This window comes from Triturus cristatus, chromosome 2_2 (genome assembly GCF_964204655.1).
Source record: "Triturus cristatus chromosome 2_2, aTriCri1.1, whole genome shotgun sequence".
NCBI classification, from domain to species: Eukaryota; Metazoa; Chordata; class Amphibia; order Caudata; family Salamandridae; genus Triturus; species Triturus cristatus.
The window spans coordinates 964,351,811-964,370,993 of NC_140582.1; the positions used below are offsets into that span (position 1 = coordinate 964,351,811).

The 19,183-nt window shown below is 40.2% G+C and overlaps 1 protein-coding gene across 4 annotated transcripts in view; it reads left to right on the top strand.

The window, feature by feature from the left end:
- LDB2 (LIM domain binding 2) overlaps positions 1–19,183 on the top strand; it is a 1,323,491-nt gene that overhangs the window by 1,195,806 nt on the left and 108,502 nt on the right. Inside the window, exons 7-8 of one of the 4 annotated variants that reach the window (XM_085642376.1) lie at positions 2,522–2,670; positions 6,537–6,611. In XM_085642376.1, coding sequence (XP_085498502.1) covers positions 2,522–2,670; positions 6,537–6,611 — 224 coding nt within the window. The remainder of the gene's footprint in view (positions 1–2,521; positions 2,671–6,536; positions 6,612–19,183) is intronic. The other 3 variants (XM_085642377.1, XM_085642378.1, XM_085642379.1) reach the window with 3 other exon arrangements.

The following is a 19,183-nucleotide window of genomic DNA, read 5'->3' on the forward strand; positions in this document are numbered from 1 at the left end:
GGGAATAGTCTGTCACAAATGTGACGGATATCCTGAACGCTGTATTACCACCCCATTATATCCTATGGAGATAGTAATACAGCGGCGGGATATCCATCCGCCGAGATCTAAATAAGGCCCTTCGTTCTGACAGAGCTGACACTTGCAATGAGATCAGCTTTTCTTTTCCTGAAAGAAGCCCAATGTAAGCAGATTTGAAATATAAGCAATTCCTCCATTTCCACATCCTAACAGATGATAGTGCACCTGAATTGTAATAATATGTAAATATTTTGGTCAATAATAAGCTAACCTTACAATGTACATATTATTTACAGCTCTATCAGGATTGAATTAATGGATTTTGAGAATTTTATTAAAGACGGCAAACTAGAACTACGGTTAATTAGGAAATTGGCATAAACTAATATTTATTCAATTCCAAATCATTTTCATTTGATATGGTAAAATGATCTGTGCCAGGATTTTTTTCCCAAAACTGCGCGGGTAACCCCGCTCACTTAGTCTGGATAACAATGAGTCGGATTCCTTGAAGAAATTGGCCCTACGGGAAAAGTTTCTACGTAATCTCAGAAAGTGTACGTAGGGCAAATTGTCTCCGAGGTTTCTTCGATGATTACTGTTATAGGCCAACAGTGTGTTCCTTTCCAGTGGTTTTCTGTATAGGGTGGTATATAGCATCCTGTCTTCATTTTTTATCGTAAGATCAATGTATCTGCTCTTTGTTGTAGGCCATCATGAGTTGTATGTCTTTAGATTTAGCATTAAGCCCCATTCCGGGCGTGTTTTCCATCAGCGAGGATGCGAGATACAAGTCAACTACTAAAACCCCTCAGTTTCTAGCGATCCTTCGGTAGGAAAGAACGCATTCGCGGCGACACTGCCAGCGAGCCGATTTCAGGTATTTTTCTCCCTTGAACTGATAATACCAACGTTTTCACGATTTAAATGTGAGGACCTTTCTGCGCACACTGATTCCATTTTATTTTAATATACAGAGCCCACGGAAACGACACCGGGACTCTGCTGTGTTTGGTATCTCAACACAGGGAAATTTGAAACGCCGGACGGCTAAGCTATGTGCTAGCCACTAGAGGTAATTTCCCAATCGTAAATACTGAAATCCTTTGTGAAGTAAGGTTTTCCTCGCACATATTGATTTCACCTTTATGAATATACAGAGCCCACGGGACTGTTGTGCATGAGTCAAATTACCTAATTGGGAAGATTAACGCCAGCATAGGACCATTGAACCTTTAAACACGGAGGTCAGTAAATAGTAATTTCTAAGTCACTAAGAAAATTGTTTTAATTCTACACAATTTCAACACAGAGATTTCTTTTTTCTTCTTTTTAAACATCCTATTGACCCCGTGATTTCACGCATCCTTGACAAAGTGAGAATCTATAACCCATGTTGTTATCTCCCCAAGGCATCACATGAAAGTAATCATAGGTCTGTATTATTTTTAGCTTTATTTCACATAGTCCGTAATTCCTGCAAATATATTGAATTTCTCTGAATTTGAATTTCTCTGACTATGGTCATGCATTTATTTAGAGCAATTATGGCGAGCTCATCCAGGATTGATTTCCTTACCCCAATGAGCGACGTTAGAGCTCCTTGATACAACTACATTTGAGAATCCGTTGAAACATACCGGATAGGTGAGCATAACTTATAAGTCTCAACCTATCACAAACCTGTCTAAACACATGCGATCCAATTCTTATACATCCCCTTTTATTGTTATGCAGGCTACACACTATTCATTTTGTCTTGTCCTGAAGAAGACCCACATGTGATGCTCAACTATAGCACAGATTTACCTGGGTCGAAACGTCGATGCCTAATTAGAAGTAGTACATTCCATTGTGACCTTTACAAATTGATTTAAGAGAATTCTAGGTCCCTGTGAGAATATATATTTGTTTTACACTCCGTGCCTGTATGTTATTATATGCATCCATTGCATTTGTTGTGATATTTGTACATTATACATGTCAATTCACTTTGTCTCACACCCTTCACCGGAGGCTAATGTGTGTAATACTTGTTTTTCCATGAGTAATCATTCTTTTTGACTTAAATAAATTACTGTATGCCACAATCGATTTGTGCTACCTTTGCATGTATGTTTTTAGATAATCTTTCTAGAAACATTTGTTGATATCCCAATTGAGAAAAGGGATTTATGACTTAGAAGTTATTTTTCTTTGTTAAGTGTGTTGTGGCAGAACCACTGTTTGCTTCATGCACTTAAACATGGGCTTAAACATAGAAAGGGAAGAGAGACATTTATGTTGTCACCATCTCCGAGTAAGTAACATGCATGCAACGTACTAGAGGAGTGAAGGATTATTTTTGCCACCAGTAACTGGTTATGTTGCTATCAGCAAAATAAAAGTCAGCGGGCCAATCTAGTGAAATCAATTTCATATTATAGTTTTGTGTCAATTCTTTAAACTAGATTGAAATGATTTCAATGTTGTGTCTTTTCTACTATTTTTACCTTAACAGCAGAACCCACACGACAAACAACAACCAAAAGGAGAAAAAGGAAAAACTCAACTAGCAGTACATCGAACAGCAGTGCCGGGAACAACGCAAATACCAGTAGCAAGAAAAAGTCTCTAGTTGCAAGTCTAAGCCTATCGAGTCAGATACCTGTAAGTCTCAATTTTATTTAATATTAATATTCCACTCTTTTTTTCGGATGTGCTAAAAGGGTATCATCTCAACGCATCCTTTCCTAGTTTGGCAAACTAACGGGACAGAGTTGGAACAATCAATCATATGAAGTCACCTCACTCAGAATCCCCTAAAAATATTGTCTAGGATCAAGAAGTATAATTTGTTGGGTATGGAGAACTACACAGCTTTTTAAGTTAGACTTACTCAGTGTGAGAAAACCTTTTGTGTTCATACTAGGTATTCAGCCAGACTGATAGCCAAATATCTTACATTCAGAAGAATGCTAAGGACATTAAATGTATGAGGTCAAATAAAATGCATGCTACCTGAAATCAATCATATTTGAGAGAAGGCTGTGTGTACTTTCTTTGCAAATAAGTGAGATACATCTTTTGCTCAGTGATCTTACTTTGATTGACTCGCGATAACTGAAGAGAGGGTTAGATGATCAGAACCACCGATGTAGTCCTCAATAGCGAGCATGCTGCACCGCCTATATCCTGATCCAGAAAAAAGAGGGAGATCAATTTTCATGAAACTTTATGTTATTTTTCAACGTGCAGCACTGAAACCCCAATTATCCAACCCCGACAGGAGGATTGAGCGCCCACTGGCACAGTAGGACCACAGGGTTAACTACAAACCAAGCATAATTGTCCATGTGTCCTCCTAACCTTGGTGGCTAGAGTCAGATCGAAGGTGGAGTGTAACCTGTGCAGTTTTGTAGTTTTGGGCATGGTGGTAGGGGTATTGTTCATGGCAGCCGGTGCAGTCCCACAGCTAACTAATAAGGCCATGCCATCACTGCTTTAAATCATACAAGAAGTTTCATTTCATGTAACGTATGCGGAAATCTCAGTGCTTATTTTGTGGTCCGATGGTTGGCACGAGCGCTGGTATTTGGGAACTGAACTTATTTTTCACCCCAGAGCAAGAGACAGGAATCCAAAAAAGGGAGAAATAGGAGGTTTATACAGACGGAAATCAGTCAAAATGTTGAAAGCGGTGATCAAAACAAACCTCCAAAAATTAGATAGACATGATGTTTTGGGTGGTGGAAGAAGAATCAAAACTGAGCGGCCTTAGTATTCAGCAACCATGGCATTTGGCAGCCCTGGCAGTGGGTTCCTGAGCAAAACATGTTTTTTTACAAACTAAGCATTAAAAAAATTAAGGGCTTACGTTTCTCGTGCTCTAAAAGGGCCACCTTTATGTACTTTTGGTTATGAAGCAGTTCAAGGGTTCATGATTGTTGATTGTAAATTAAGAGCTACTTAACACAAAGTAATTTAATGCCGGTAGACAACAAAAATGTGACTTGGTTTCCAGCTATTTTGCAAGACATTTCTCGGGGCTCATGCTACAGCAAGACAATCATCCCCACTCTCCTGCCACTGCTGCTCATATCCCACAGCATAACAAGCATTTGCAATGCAATAGGTCTCGCATTTACGCGAGTTTGAGCTATTGACATCGCAAATGGCAATGCCTTTTATTCTTTTTTCGTTTTTAAAACATAAATAAAAGGCATTATCATTTGCAATGTCAATAGCTCAGACTCGCATAAATGCGAGACCTATTGCATTGCAAATGCTAACGTCTGTCCTGCAGTTCCCCTTGGGCACAAGCAGGCATCCACTTCTGTCAGGACAGCTGATCGCAGCAAAAAGACAGAAGTGGATGCCTGCTTGTGCCCCGGGGGGACTGACATAAAAAAAAAACACGCGAAGGGGCAATTTGTTGCTATGGCAACAAAATGGCGTGGGACTGTCCACAGTCCCACGGACACGCGCATGATGTTTGCAATGGACAAATCGCGAGAGCAGCCATCTTTGTCCATTGCAGACGCGTGCATGAGAGCCCTCGCAGAATTGATTCCAAAAGGTGTTCTCCTGACTAGAGCAGCGCATGCGCTGCTTTCGCCAGGCGAGACCTAAAAAACGAATCTGTTCTTCTAGCTTCTGTTTCAAAATAGCAAAAACAACTGTCTGACTTAAAATTTAATTCAATCTAAAATACTATTTTCGTTCTGCAAATACTTTTCCCCAAAGAAATAAAGACGTGTGTAATTTACTTTAATCCCCATCCTAGAATACTTTCGATAAGGTGCTGTTGCAGGGAGGAGTCTCTGTCCAGGCTCTACCTCTGACACCAGCCCCCCCCCCCCCTTCCCTTCCCCCCATTGTTTTCAACCAGTTGTTCTTAAATGTCTGTAGATCGAATGGATGAAGAGAAGGCTATGTGCACTTCCTTTAAGTAAGAAATAAGTCATACTGCAACCTCATAACATCTCAGCAGTGTTAAAATGCTTGTCAGTGTTATGGTGTTACTAGCTGTTGTAACATAAAGTACACATCATCAAAACACCACCACTGTTATCACGTATTACTATATCCTTCTTCTATATTTAAGGTTGGTTGGTGGTTTTGTTGATTTTACTATTCACAATCAGTGATTCGTGATATTGTACTCTTTTTGACTAAATAAATGATGTACTGAATTCTATTGTCTCAGCAATACTACAGCAATAGGTACCAACAAGCATAATATTTTAAGCAGTGCCTTGGAAAAATAATTACGTTCTAATCTCAAATAGTTCATATTCAGAAACATTATACCTGTACATGCGAATGAATCTTTAATTTTATTTTAATAGTTTTAAGTGATTGTTTTAAAATAAACAGAATGACCCAGCATCTTAAAAATATAACAGATATTAAATGTAGCAAGCTACCACTGGCCCTAAAGCAAGCTAGAACAATGGGCCAAAATCCCCAGGTTAGCATTAACCAAAACAACTAGAAGTGAGATGCAAAAATCCCTCAAATGTCTGTCCCTGGTGCCACTGCACCTGTCTGACTATTGATAGGTAAGCCACTGTTACCAACCTAATAAACATGCACATAAACCACTCTGCAGCTTATTTATGAGAGCCCTGCATCACTTTTTCACCATGTGAAGTGGTACATGCGTGATGCATGTGACGTAAAGATTTATGAAGCCACCCTGAATGGCTTTGAATGGCCTCATAAATCATGAGTAAGACGACCTAGCTCAGATCAGTGCTTCACCTTTCTCTGGCCCTGGGAGGCATTCCATGGGCGTTGCAATTTGATGCTGTCCCAGACTTACAAAGTGATGTAAACCTGGGGAAACACCACATATGTGGGCCTCCTGAGGTGAGGCATAACTAGGAGAAATATGTTTATTTCTCCTCGTTTTTTCCTCTTTCTACGTGCACTGCTTTTTGCAGCTCACATAGAAAGAGCAAAACACCTGGTAGGATTGTTTTTGTGCAGGGAGGTGCCCTTTCTTGCAAAAAGCAATCCTGTATGCAATGGCGCAGGGGCAGGCAGAAAGGACAAGAATGCGCTATATTGCTTAAATACGGTGCATTCCTGCCCTTTCACTTAGGCATAGGGCAGCGCAGCAAGTTGCTTTGCTGCGCTGCCCTACGCCAAAATGCCATTAATGAGGCCCTCTGGGGCATATTTAAAAGCCCTTGCATCATCGGTACGTCACTTTTCCCCATTTTAAAAGTGACGCACGGGCGGCGCAAGGGGATTATAAATAAGCCCCTCTGTATCTTCTAGCTGTAATTAAATTGAATTATTGTAGTTGTTCTCTATAGATGGTTATGAGTATGGGGCGTCCTTTCAAAGGTAAAATGCGTGTGTGATTTATTGCATGATATAGGTATGTCATTATATATTTGTTATTTTGTTGTACTCGACATCACTACAGATTCCCTCATTCTTAGCATATTTTAAAAACCAAGAAGTGAATTTTTCAATTTTGCATTTGTACTGCACTGTTTAAACTAACCCTTCTTTATTTTCAGTGCCTCACCACAAAAAAAAGCTTAAGCAATAAGACACGGCTCAGAAGGAATTCTCGTGCAATACGGACCGGTTTGGTAAGTAATGGGCCGAGGCGAAGCCATGGGCCTGTTATGCCAAACCAGCCCGCATTCCATAATAATGCCCTCTGAGGAAAGTCTTACTGCTATTATAAGTCAAACTAAGACATATACTATGAGGAACATGTTTTTCTCGTATAGTGATGAGACTGCGGGGAGATTATCATGGAATACGGACAGGTTTGGAGACTGTTAACAAAGAGGCTCAGATGTTTACAGACAGCTGTCAAAGGGCATTTGAACCACTGCTTTGTAAAACTGTAAACTTATTGTACTGAACAACAATTGTCCATTGATTTACACTCTCATAAATTCTAATTATGCATGATATGTACAGTGAAAACTGTGCCAGCCCATTTCTTAATCCTAACACTATGAAAATACTATTACATATGTATAGTATATTGTGGGAGTTGTGTTTTTGAATTATTCAAAGACTATGAGTCCTAACAATTAACAGGAAATGTCTTACTAGTACAATTTTTATATGTTTATTTGTGTATATTATTGAGACAGACCTTTTTCTGCCCCCAACATTCCTGAACTGGCATTTTGTGCTTCTGGCCAGGGGCATAGCTTCAGGGGTGGGGGTGATTTGGGTGTTGCACTCCCCCAATAAATGTAGTGCCTTATAAATAGTTGGGTACTGGTGCTATCAACCGGGTACGGTGAGGTGTCAGTCGGATTTCACCAGGAATGTTTACATGCACACAGACAAAAACACACATAAGCTATCTCCCTCTGTTCTGAAATTCCTTAAAAATGTTGGTTATTTTGCAAATTACTGAGTTTTCTCTCACTTAGTGCCCCTACCAATCAGCCTTTTTCTCCCTTTCTCATGCACCCTGCTGGTCGTATAATCTATTTTAACATTATATGCTAGCGTGCTTGTTGGGAAATCTGAAGCTCACCCCACCCGTCTTAATGACCAAGCTACGCCTCTGCTTCTGGCCATCAATGTCAAGCTTTGGAAGCATCTTACGGCAACCGATCCAGTAAAAAGAAGTGTTGGGTGACAGTTTAATATTTGAAGCGTTGGTTGATGGTTTTGTATTTGTAGGTCTCATTTGGAGGTATAACTTCAAACATAGTGCTGGTGTGGGGCTATTATCCGATTGACCCATTCTGCCACCAACGCTCCTACGCTAGCATTTTCTGTTTATGTTGATCGCTGTTTTTTTAAACTACCAGTTTTTAATAATTCCTTCTCCTTATTTTACTGACACTGGCCGAGGTACAACAAATTAGACCTGATCTTGCCCACACTTTACATTGAGAACCAATTGTAGGTGAAAGCGTTGATGATAACTGCCAGTAATTGGTCTATTAATCTGAGAGCAGGGTATCCCTGGCAACCTAAACACAATCGGATGAGGCTCAGAACTTTGTCTATGAAAACCTCTTCTCAAATCATGGTAACTAATGTAACAGGGTACAAGCTGTTACCCAGAGAAATGTATATTGCGTTTAAGCAATAATAACAACCTTAACAGAAAACAACAACATAAAATTCTAAAACCAATGCAGCAAAATAAACACACAAATGTTCAAAACAGAAATATTAAGTTAAAAAAAGTGAAGGCAAAAAGCACCAAGAAAAAGTAGAACATCAATGTAAAGTTTCAGTGAGATTGGCCAGGACATGTGATTTCAGTGTGTGACCAATGGAGGGAAGGTCGACTACACCAAGGAGGTTGACCTGGTAAATGTTTTACATTGACACTTAGTCACTTGTGGAGCTCAAAGTCTTCGAGCATGGCAAGGTCCGAAGCTGAGGTCAGCTAAGGTCCATCACCGGCAGATATGTTGCCTTCAAGCTCCTACTGAATCCAATAGATTGGCGCGGAAAGATCTGGGTAGGACAAACCTGAACATTGTATTCAACTAGGTCACTTCTCTGTGGGATGCATTTGTTGATTCAGCCCAGGACAAGGATTTACCTTCAGACTCGGTCACCATTTTGGTTCTCAAAATCCTTCAGCAGGGCAAGGCTTGAAGCTGTACCCAGAAAGAGTTTCAAGAGGCTGTGTATTTGTACGGTAAGGTCCTGCTGAATCAATTTTTAGTGCAGCAAAAGGCTCAGAGTGGGAAATACCTTGTTGTGGCTAAGTCCTGCTGTTCACCTCTGCAACACTCCTGTTCTTAGGACAGGCTTCTAGGCACAAGGTCTTTGACCAGCTAGAGTTCTTAAAAGTTACATCGATTGACCATATTTGCTGTTCGACTTAAGTAGTTTGCTAAGTGGTTGTGAATATGCTATGACACATCTGTGTCTATGTTATTGATTAGTGCACACCTAGGCAATTGATGTACTAAGACTCTTGTTCAGAAATTGCTAAATTGCAAGACTTAGGGGCACATGCATCAAAGGTTTTTGCGATCGCAAACGGTGAGATTCGCAAAAATCGGCCGTTTGCAATCGCAAATTAGCCTTTGGAGATGCATGAAAGTGTTTCCTAAGCGCAATTTAAGAATTCGCAATTATTTGTGAATTCCTAAATTGCGATTGCATTTAAGGAATCACAATTTGCGATTCCTTAAATGGAATGCTAGAAGCACTTACAAATAGCGATTTTGCTATTTGAGACCGCAAATTACAGACAAATCAAACTTGTCTGTAATTTACAAAAACTTTGAAAAATGCACTAAAATGCAGTTTTAAGTTACACACACATATGCCCTTGGGGCAAGTTTGTGCGCAACATGGGTGCACATCACAATTTCAGGGGTGCAACAGGGTGTCATTTTGACACCCTTGCACCCTTGAAATTGCATGAGCAATTTGCGGGTACCTACTGGTACTCGTAAATTGCGCATGCAATCTCCCATTCATTCCTATGGGCCTGTAGGCATTCCTTAATTGTGACTCGCAATTTGCGAGTCGCAATTAAGGAATGTTTAGGAATCGCTATTTTTATAGCGATTCCTACATGCATAGGCTTTTGCGATTCCTTAATTGCGATTCCTTAATAATCGCACTTAAGGAATCGCAAAAGCCTTCCTTGATGCATGTGCCAGATTATGATTTGCAATTTGCGATTTCTCATTAGGAATCTATTAAAATGGATTTGGTAGAAGTGGGTACAACTTGCACACCGAGTTCTACTGAATGCATTTGTATTCTCTAAACCAACTCATGAATTAATAGGTTGGTTCACAACATACTGATTTGTAGTGGGTCACAGTTCGACCTACCTGATTAATATGCATGAGTTAGGCTACAAATTGAGACCTAGGTTTGGTCGCAGTCACAGGCATGGGGGCCTGCTGGGGTCAGCAGTCCACCATGTCTGTGATTGGTTTTAAAAATAGCAATCTTTTTCTTTTTTTAAATGCAGCCTGTTTTCCTACTAGGAAAATGGGATGCTTTTAAAAAGAAAATGAATACTTTTATAAAGATATTTTAGGAGCAGGCAGTTTTTGTCAAAATTCACAAACGGGAAGGAGTCCTTTGGTGACCCTTCCAGTTTGCACATGGTTAACACAAATATTAATTTGGTGGGAAAATATTAATGTATTTCGGTCGCAAATCATTAATTTATAAGCCAAAGAATAGGTATTAGGAAGGGACACCTTTTACATGCCCCTTCTAAATACTGATTCTGTGTTTATTCTAGAATTCGAATTGCAATTTGGTAACATGTTACAGAATCGAAATTTTAGTTTTGTACATTTGAAAAGTTATGCTGCAGTTGCAGTGGCTCAAATTTGACATTTACGACCGTAAAATCGCAGGCCCTTATTTAGGTGAAGCATCTATAATGTGGATAAACCATGTAAATTCAAGACAACTCATGCTGATGTTGATATGATCAATGCACAGTAAAGGATGGATGATGTGAGGTCTCATGCTTACACTAAAGTGGACACACATTGAATCTCTCCATCATATAGTTGTCAAAATAATTGGTACCCAATAAATCCCATGATTCAAATTCCTATCACCATGCAGTAGTGAATCATGCTAAAGCAGCCTATCCCTAAAACGTTGCAGTGTGGCATAAATATTGTGTCTGCATGTCCTTATGTTAGTGCACTGAATTTGCATCAAGGCAAGGTACTGAGAAGGTTAAAAAACAGTGATTGTGCAGAATGTAGCATACCCAATGTAGAAGATTAAGGGACAGAATGAGAGTTCAGCAGATGGAATTCTCCATCACAAATGTGACGGCTATCCTGTCCACCACAATGCAAATGCCATTGGATATAATGCACTTAAAGTATGGAAGATGGGATCTCTGAAACATATGTGATGGAGTAAGCCCTTCACAAAACTCTAAATCAGGCCCTAAGTCAGAAATCATAGTAGATGAAGCTATAGCAAGAGACACGTAAAATGTATCTTGGTAAGTTATGAGGCTAATAGGCATATGGAAGTGTATTACCTACAAGTATTGTCCGAGTCAGGTAATCCGAAGAGAGCTAGGAAAACATAGGCCAGTGGACCAACCATTCTACTATGTGCAAAATTGAGAATCGTAGTCAATTTAGTAATAGCAGAAAAAAGTAGTGTATGGCCGAAATATCAATTTATAAAAAAGAGATCAGAGTGGGCAGTTAAAAAATAGCACGATAATGCCTGCTAGAAGCTCAGAAGTTTCTGCCCTAGAATGCACATGAAGGCACTGTGTATTAAGTGCCTCTTCTAATGTGGTTTGCTCGAGAAAGGCAAAGTGGAGGCTATGATACCTATTGTCATGTAGTTCCTATAGATCTACATAGGATCTGCGTGTTTAGACGACATAAACTGTGGGATTGGTGTCCAGACTGATTCCAGACACCCCTACTGGATATGTTTGTCTGTATACCAGCTAGCTCACAGTGCCACTGTAAACTCCTCTTACCAAGGAGAGAATAGTTCCTGGCAACTATCGATCATGAGAACCCTGTCCCATCAGGGATTGTGGAAACAGTATAGTACTTTTCCCTCAGTCACTCGTGCACGCTTTGTGATACACAGAATAAGCATTTATTGAGCCAGCATCATTCTAGTGTAAAATAGGTGTGCTGAAACAACCCTAATATATAGATGATTATAAGCACTACCAGAGTAAATGGATGGTAGATTTCTACCACAGTGCTAAAACAATGGATATATGCAAGCATATAAATACATGACAGTAATAATGCGTACTTCTATGTTGCAACCCTAACTAGATGTACCTAAGTATACCTAGCAAGTATGTAGGTGTAGAGCCTAGAATCACCCTAGGATGAGGCCAACCCCATTACCTGGTGCGAGAGAATTAAGGATCCCGTCTTGGTCTCAAGATGGACACCCCGCGAAGTATGTCACACCACTGCATGCTGGAGTGTCTGCGTGCAGGAACCTCAGCGACTCGCGTCAGTGTGTCAGCATGGAAGTCTTTCTCCTCTGCCTACCCCCGCAAAGATGTGGTGTATATATACCCAAAAGGTACCCTCAGGGGATTCTACCTTGCTCTGTCATGTCGGTCGAGGAATGACGGAAGGGATGACCCATATACATAGTTACTATGCAGAAGATGGTAATCCTGCTATGATTCTGAGAATCCTTATGCATAACTAATGGGGCTAGTTTTCAGGGAAAACCACGCTACCTTTATGCAGTGCTTAACTAGGTAAAAGGTCAATACCAAAAAACTGTTGTGTAGTCCAATGGTACGGCAAATGTAGGTGAAGGGTCAGGTAATCCTCATGCATAACTAATGAGGCTAGTTTTCAGGGAAAACTACGATACCTTTATGCAGTGCTTAACTAGGTAAAAGGTCAATACCAAAAAACTGTTGTGTTGTACAATGGTACGTTAAATGTAGGTGAAGGGTCAGGTGACTACCATATTGGGGTACCCTACAAAACATAACACTAAAACAAATAAAAAAGGAATGCAATGACAATATACTACAAATAAAAAGGAATGCGAGTCTTGTTATAAGAATATATATGTGGGTGGCTTGCAGTCCAGTGAATATATTTAAAGTAATAGACATCTTACCATGTGGGTTCGTGGGTCCAATACAAGTGTGTCTAACAGAAATCCAAAGCAGACGCTGTGGTTCAAGCGTGTGCGTCGGAGAAAAAAAGATGAAAACATGAGGCAGTAATAGGAAAGGAGGATGGAGTTGATTTTTTGTAGTACTGGCCTAAAAGCTAATGCATGGCTGCAATACTGAAATAACAAAAGCACGTGTAAGCAGCAGCGTGATGGAATGAGACAGAAATGAAATGACATAGCCCAAGAGTGATTCTTCTTCTTTTTAAACCTTATATTTCAGCTGAACATGCCGAAGATTGTGTGAAATGTGAGCATGCATGTTTCACCATTACTTAGAACATTCATGTATTGTTGAATACGTAGTAATGTGAGGTTGATAGGCCTAAGTGCTTTAACGGAAGGATTCACAGATATTGTACCATTTTAGGGAATAAAAAGTTGAATATCTGAAAATGGCAAGAAAGTCTGAATATAAAGACCAAGTAAATCCCGATAATCCATGAAAGTTCTCAGATTACTAGTCCTATTCCCCAACTAGTCAAGTAGGAATTGTGAATTTTCCAGCTCCACTAGTCAGTTAAGAAGAAATGCAATTCTCATTCATGGTTGAGTTTATAGTCCACTGACATTAGTTTTGTGATCCATGTTGCCTCCAGTCTGCGCAGATGTGTGGCCAGTTGTCCCCTCTTGGGTAAGGTTTTGCCCAAACAATGGCATGGAACTTTTGTTGTGGGATTTTACTGCGATTGTGTTATGATGAGAAATGTTTTGCTAAAGGGTAGTTGGAGTCCATGTTGATAACGGCCCAAATGTGTTCCTGTATCCTCTCTTTAAAAGGGCAAATCATGCTGCCCACACATACAAGATTACAGGTACAAACCATGAGATCTACAATAATTTTGTATTGGAATTGATGAAATGGTGTATCTAATAGGTTTTATTAGTAATGTATGCTAATGATTTGGTTTTGTCTTGAGCATAGGGGCATACCTTTGTGAGAGCAAAACTATATCCCATAATGTCCTTAATTGGTCCTTTGATGGTTTACTCAATTGGAGACATTGCTAAACCTCAATTTCATGTGGCAATGTGTCCCCTCGCTAAGGCTCCTCCTCATACATCAATTAGCAGATATAAAACAGTTCCTTAAATAATTACGTCCACTCAATAATTCAATCAATCAGTTAATCAATCAACATTTGCAGACCGCACTACTCACCCACGAGGGTCTCAAGGCACTAATGGAGGGGAAGAGAAACTGCTACTGCTCGAACAGCCCGGTCTTGAGAAGTCTCCTGAAGGTCAGGAGGTCCTGGGTCTGTCGCAGGTGGATGGGGAGGGTGTTCCATGACTTGACAGCAAGGTGGGAGAAAGATCTGCCGCCGGTGGTAGTTCGGTTGTTGTGTGGGGCGGTGGCAAGGGAGAGGTCGGCGGATCGAAGCTGGCGGTTGGGAGTGTAGAAGGTCAGTCGTTTGTTGAGGTATGTTGGTCCGGTGTCGTGGAGTGCTTTGTGAGCATGGGTGAGGAGTTTGGAGGTGATCCTCTTGTTGACAGGGAGCCAGTGCAGGTCTCTCAGGTGGGCAGTGATGTGGCTGTGGCAGGGCATGTTGAGGACGAGGCTTGCGGAGGCGTTTTGGATACGTTGAAGTATTTTCTGGAGTTTGGCTGTGATTCCGGCGTAGAGGGCGTTGCTATAGTCTAGCCTGCTGGTGATGAGGGCCTGGGTGACCGCCCTTCTGGTTTCGGTGGGGATCCATTTGTAGATCTTGTGAAGCATGCAGAGGGTGTTGAAGCAGGAGGAGGCTATGGAGTTGACTTGCTGGGTCATTGATAGTGATGCGTCCAGGATGAACCCCAGGTTGCGTGCATGGTCAGTGGGTGTCAGTGCTGCTCAGAGCGAGGCCGGCTACCAGGAGGTGTCCCAGGCGGAGGGGGTGGAGCCAAGGATGAGGACCTCTGTCTTGTCCGAGTTCAGCTTCAGGCGGCTGTTCTTCATCCATACGGCGACGGCTTCATTCCTTCGTGGAAGTTGGTCTTGGCGATGGTGGAGTCCTTGGTGAGGGAGAGGATCAGCTGGGTGTCGTCAGTGTATGAGACGATGTTGAGGGCGTGCTATTGGATGATGTTGGCGAGCGGTGTCATGTAGATGGAGTGGGAATAGTAATTTGTACCCCTCCGCTATTCAATATTTTCACTACTGTTGCACTCACTGGAGTTGGAATAATAAATGTAATTCTTCCACTATCCAACATTTACCCTACTTTTGCACTCATTGGAGTGGGAATAGTAAATTTTACCCCTCCGCTATCCAACATTTTCCCTACTGTTGCACTCTTTGGTGTGGTAATGGTAATTTTTACCCCTCCGCTCTCCAACACTTTCCCTACTGTTGTTCTCACTGGAGTGGGAATAGTACTTTTTACCCCTCCACTATCCAGCACTTTCCCTACTGTTGCACTCACTGGAGTGGGAATAGTACTTTTTACCTCTCCGCTATCCAGCATCCCCGCAACAGGTGGCGCCCTTGTCTGAGAAGTGCGTTTTTTGTCTATTGGAGCCCATGTACGCAACGTACACCAGGCTTCCATAGACTTCAATGGGGCTCTGAGCAACTCGAGTCCGTCAGCGCTGCAGCGCATCGTACTCTGTCGCTCGGAACCCAGGTGCACGAGTCGGTCAGAAAGCTCTACAGGCGCAAGTCGGCCGTAGGGCATTCCCAGCGAGATTGGAATTGGGCTCGAAGTAGTTTGAATGAGAGAGGGAGCTGACGCCACTTTGCACCAGGGGCTGCCAGCGGGAGGGTTTTTTCTTCCATACCCTATGGGAATGTCCCCAAATTGTGCCCTTCTTGCGGGAGATTACAGAAGTAATGGCAAAAGTATCCAATGTGGAGGTCACACTGGATGCAAAGGAGCTGGTCCTATTGATTAATGGGGAATCAGACAGGCCCCGATATACTAATATTTGGTTGACATTGGCATCTGGCGTTGCAAAGCGAAATATTGCTATACTCTGGGAAGCGCCCCAACCACCATCAGTGGCCGACTGGGGAAAAGATTTAGATTGGTGCCAGTCAGCAGAAGAAACTGTGTATAGAAGCAGCGGCTGCATTAAAAAGTGGAAGAAGGTCTGGTCGCAATGGCACAAATACAGAGGGAGCTGAGATGCCTATGAGTGTGGGATACACTTATATGTGCTTAAGCAATTTTGCCTGCTTAAAATATGTGTAAAGGTAGCGCTATGAACATAAACCCTTGTTGCGGACCTTCAGGCGACTTTAGGGTAGAAACAAATGTTAGAGCATCCAACAAATGTTTCACAAGTTTGCTGGCTGTGTTGACATGCATCAATAATTATGAAAAGTATGTATTCATCTTGAGCTTGTTTAATAAAAAGAGTTAAAAAAAAAAACATTAACCATGAAGGATGGCTCAGCCCTTACTAGTTGTTATAGGTGCAGAGACAGAACATCGATCAAAAAATATCGAATTGCACAAATATTGTGTCAAAAATATCGTGGGTTAGGAATATCGACAGACACATTCTCGTGGTGAAAAATATTGATTTTAGGTAAGTAATATCGATTTTAAAATGTTATGTATTTTAGTATATATTTTATATGTGTGTGATGTATATTTTTTTGTATAAGAATTGTTTGTATTTTTATTATATGTGTTAAAAATGTTGTAGTTATTAATTTTTTTATTTAAATTTTACGTTTTTAGTTCCGTAGTGGGTTGGGGGTTTATAGGGGAATAGCGTGGGAAGTAATTTATTATATAAAATATATTGATTATTTTTAGTAGTTATTATTTTTTTTTCATTTGAAATTTGCGTTTTCAGTTCCGTAGCGGATTGTGGGTTTCTAGGGGAATAGGGTGGGAAGTAATTTAATTATATAAAATGTATTCATTATTTTTAGTAGTTATTATATTTTATTATTTGAAATTTGCATTTTTAGTTCCGTAGCGGTTGTTGTAGGTTTATAGTGGAATAGGGTGGGAAGTAATTTAATTATATTACATTTATTGAATAATTTGTATGTATTAATATTTGTTTAATTGAGATGTTCTAGTGTTACATGTGTAAATTAATATATTACTAATTATTTAATAATTAGTTGTTAATTAATTTTATTTAATTAATTAGTAATTAATGATGATAATTGTGTAATTCACTTTAGGTGTGTGTTGTGGTGTTTATAGGTGTAAATGGTGGGAAGTAATTTATTTGTTATTGATGAATTATTAATTAGTTGTTCATTAATTTAAAATAATTAATTAGTAATTAATTATGTTAATTGTGTAATTAATTTTAGGTGTGTGTTGTGGATATTATAGTGTTAAAGAATGTCTATTCAATGAATGTTTATTATTTTTAGCAATCATTTTTTTTAAATTCATTATTAATAATGTTAATCATGGAAATAAATGTAAATACAAATGTCGAAGTCTTTTTTTATTGGTGTGGTGTTATAGGGTAGGAAATAAAATAAATACATTTATGTTTTAAATAATTTGTTTATTTATTAATATTTGCTCCTTTTAAATAAATATTGTTTATACATGTATTTATTAATTTTTTTAATATAATATTTGTACCTTTTTGTTATATGTAATAGTATAATATGTGTTCTCTGTGTATGTTTAATATATATAATTGTATATTTTTAAAATATTGTTTATTTATTTCTAAGATGATTTCATTTTTTTCAATTGTTTAAATGTTATTAGTAATTTTTGTTTCTCTGCTATCCAACACTTTCCCTCCGGTTGCAATCACTGGAGTGGGAACATTAATTTTTACCCCTTCGTTATCCAGCACGTTCCCTACTGTTGCGCTCACTGGAGTGGAAATACTCATTTTTCCCCATCCGCTATCCAATAGTTTCCCTACTGTTGCACTCTCGGTAGTGGGAACAATAATTTTTACCCCTTTGCTATCCAGCACTTTTCCTACTGTTGCACTCACTGGAGTGCGAAAAGTAATTTTTACCCCTTCGCTATCCAGCAGTTTCCCTACTGTTGCAATCACTGGAGTAGGAATAGTAATTTGTACCGCTCCGCTGTCTAACACCTTCCCTGCTGTTGCAATCTTTGGAGTGGGAATAGTACGTTTTGCCTCTCCGCTATCCAACACTTTCCCTACTGCTGCACTCACTGGAGTGAGAATAGTAAATTATACCCTTCTGCTATCCAACATTTTCCCTACTGTTGCACTCTTTGGAGTGGGGATAGATATTTCTACAACTCTGCTATCCAACACTTTCCCTACAGTTGCTCTCACTGGAGGGGGAATAGTAATTTTTACCCCTCCGCTATTCAGCACTTTCCCTGCTGTTGCACTCACTGGAGTAGGAATAGTAATTTTACCCCTTTGCTAACCAATACTTTCCCTACTGTCGCACTCACTGGAGTGGGAATAGTAATTTGTACCCCTCCGCTATTCAATATTTACCCTACTTTTGCACTCATTGGAGTGGGAATAGTAAATTGTACCCCTCCGCTATCCAACATTTTCCCTACTGTTGCACTCTTTGGTGTGGTAATGGTAATTTTTACCCCTCCGCTCTCCAACACTTTCCCTACTGTTGTTCTCACTGGAGTGGGAATAGTACTTTTTACCCCTCCACTATCCAGCACTTTCCCTACTGTTGCACTCACTGGAGTGGGAATAGTAATTTTTACCCCTTCACTATCCAATACTTTCCCTACTGTTGCACTCACTGGAGTGGGAAGAGTAATGTTTACCCCTTCGCTATCCAGCAGTTTCCCTACTGTTGCAATCACTGGAGTAGGAATAGTAATTTGTACCACTCCGCTGTCTAACACCTTCCCTGCTGTTGCAATCTGTGAAGTGGCAATAGTAAATTTTGCCCCTCCGCTATCCAACACTTTCCCTACTATTGCACTCACTGGAGTGAGAATAGTAATTTTTACTCCTCCGCTATCCAACATTTTCCCTACTGTTGCACTCATTGGAGTTGGAAGAGTAAATGTAATTCCTCCACTATCCAACATTTACCCTACTTTTCCACTCACTGGAGTGGGCACAGTAAATTATACCCTTCCGCTATCCAACACTTTCCCTACTGTTGCACTCACTGGAGTGAGAATAGTAATTTTTACCCCTCCGCTATCCAGCACTTTCCCTGCTGTTGCACTCACTGGAGTGGGAATAGTAATTTTACCTCTTTGCTAACCAATACTTTCCCTACTGTCACACTCACTAGAGTGGGAATAGTAATTTTTACCCACCGCTATTCAACATTTTCCCTACTATTGCACTCACTGGAGTTGGAATAGTAAATGTAATTCTTCCGCTATCTAACATTTACCCTACTTTTGCACTCACTAGAGTGGGAATAGTAAATTTTACCCCTCCGCTAGCCAACATTTTCCCTACTGTTGCACTCTTTGGTGTGGTAATAGTAATTTTTACTCCTCAGCTCTCCAACACTTTCCCTACTGTTGTTCTCACTGGAGTTGGAATAGTACCCTTTACCCCTCCGCTATCCAGCACTTTCCCTACTGTTGCACTCGCTGAAGTGGGAATAGTAATTTTTACCCCTTCACTATCCAATACTTTCCCTACT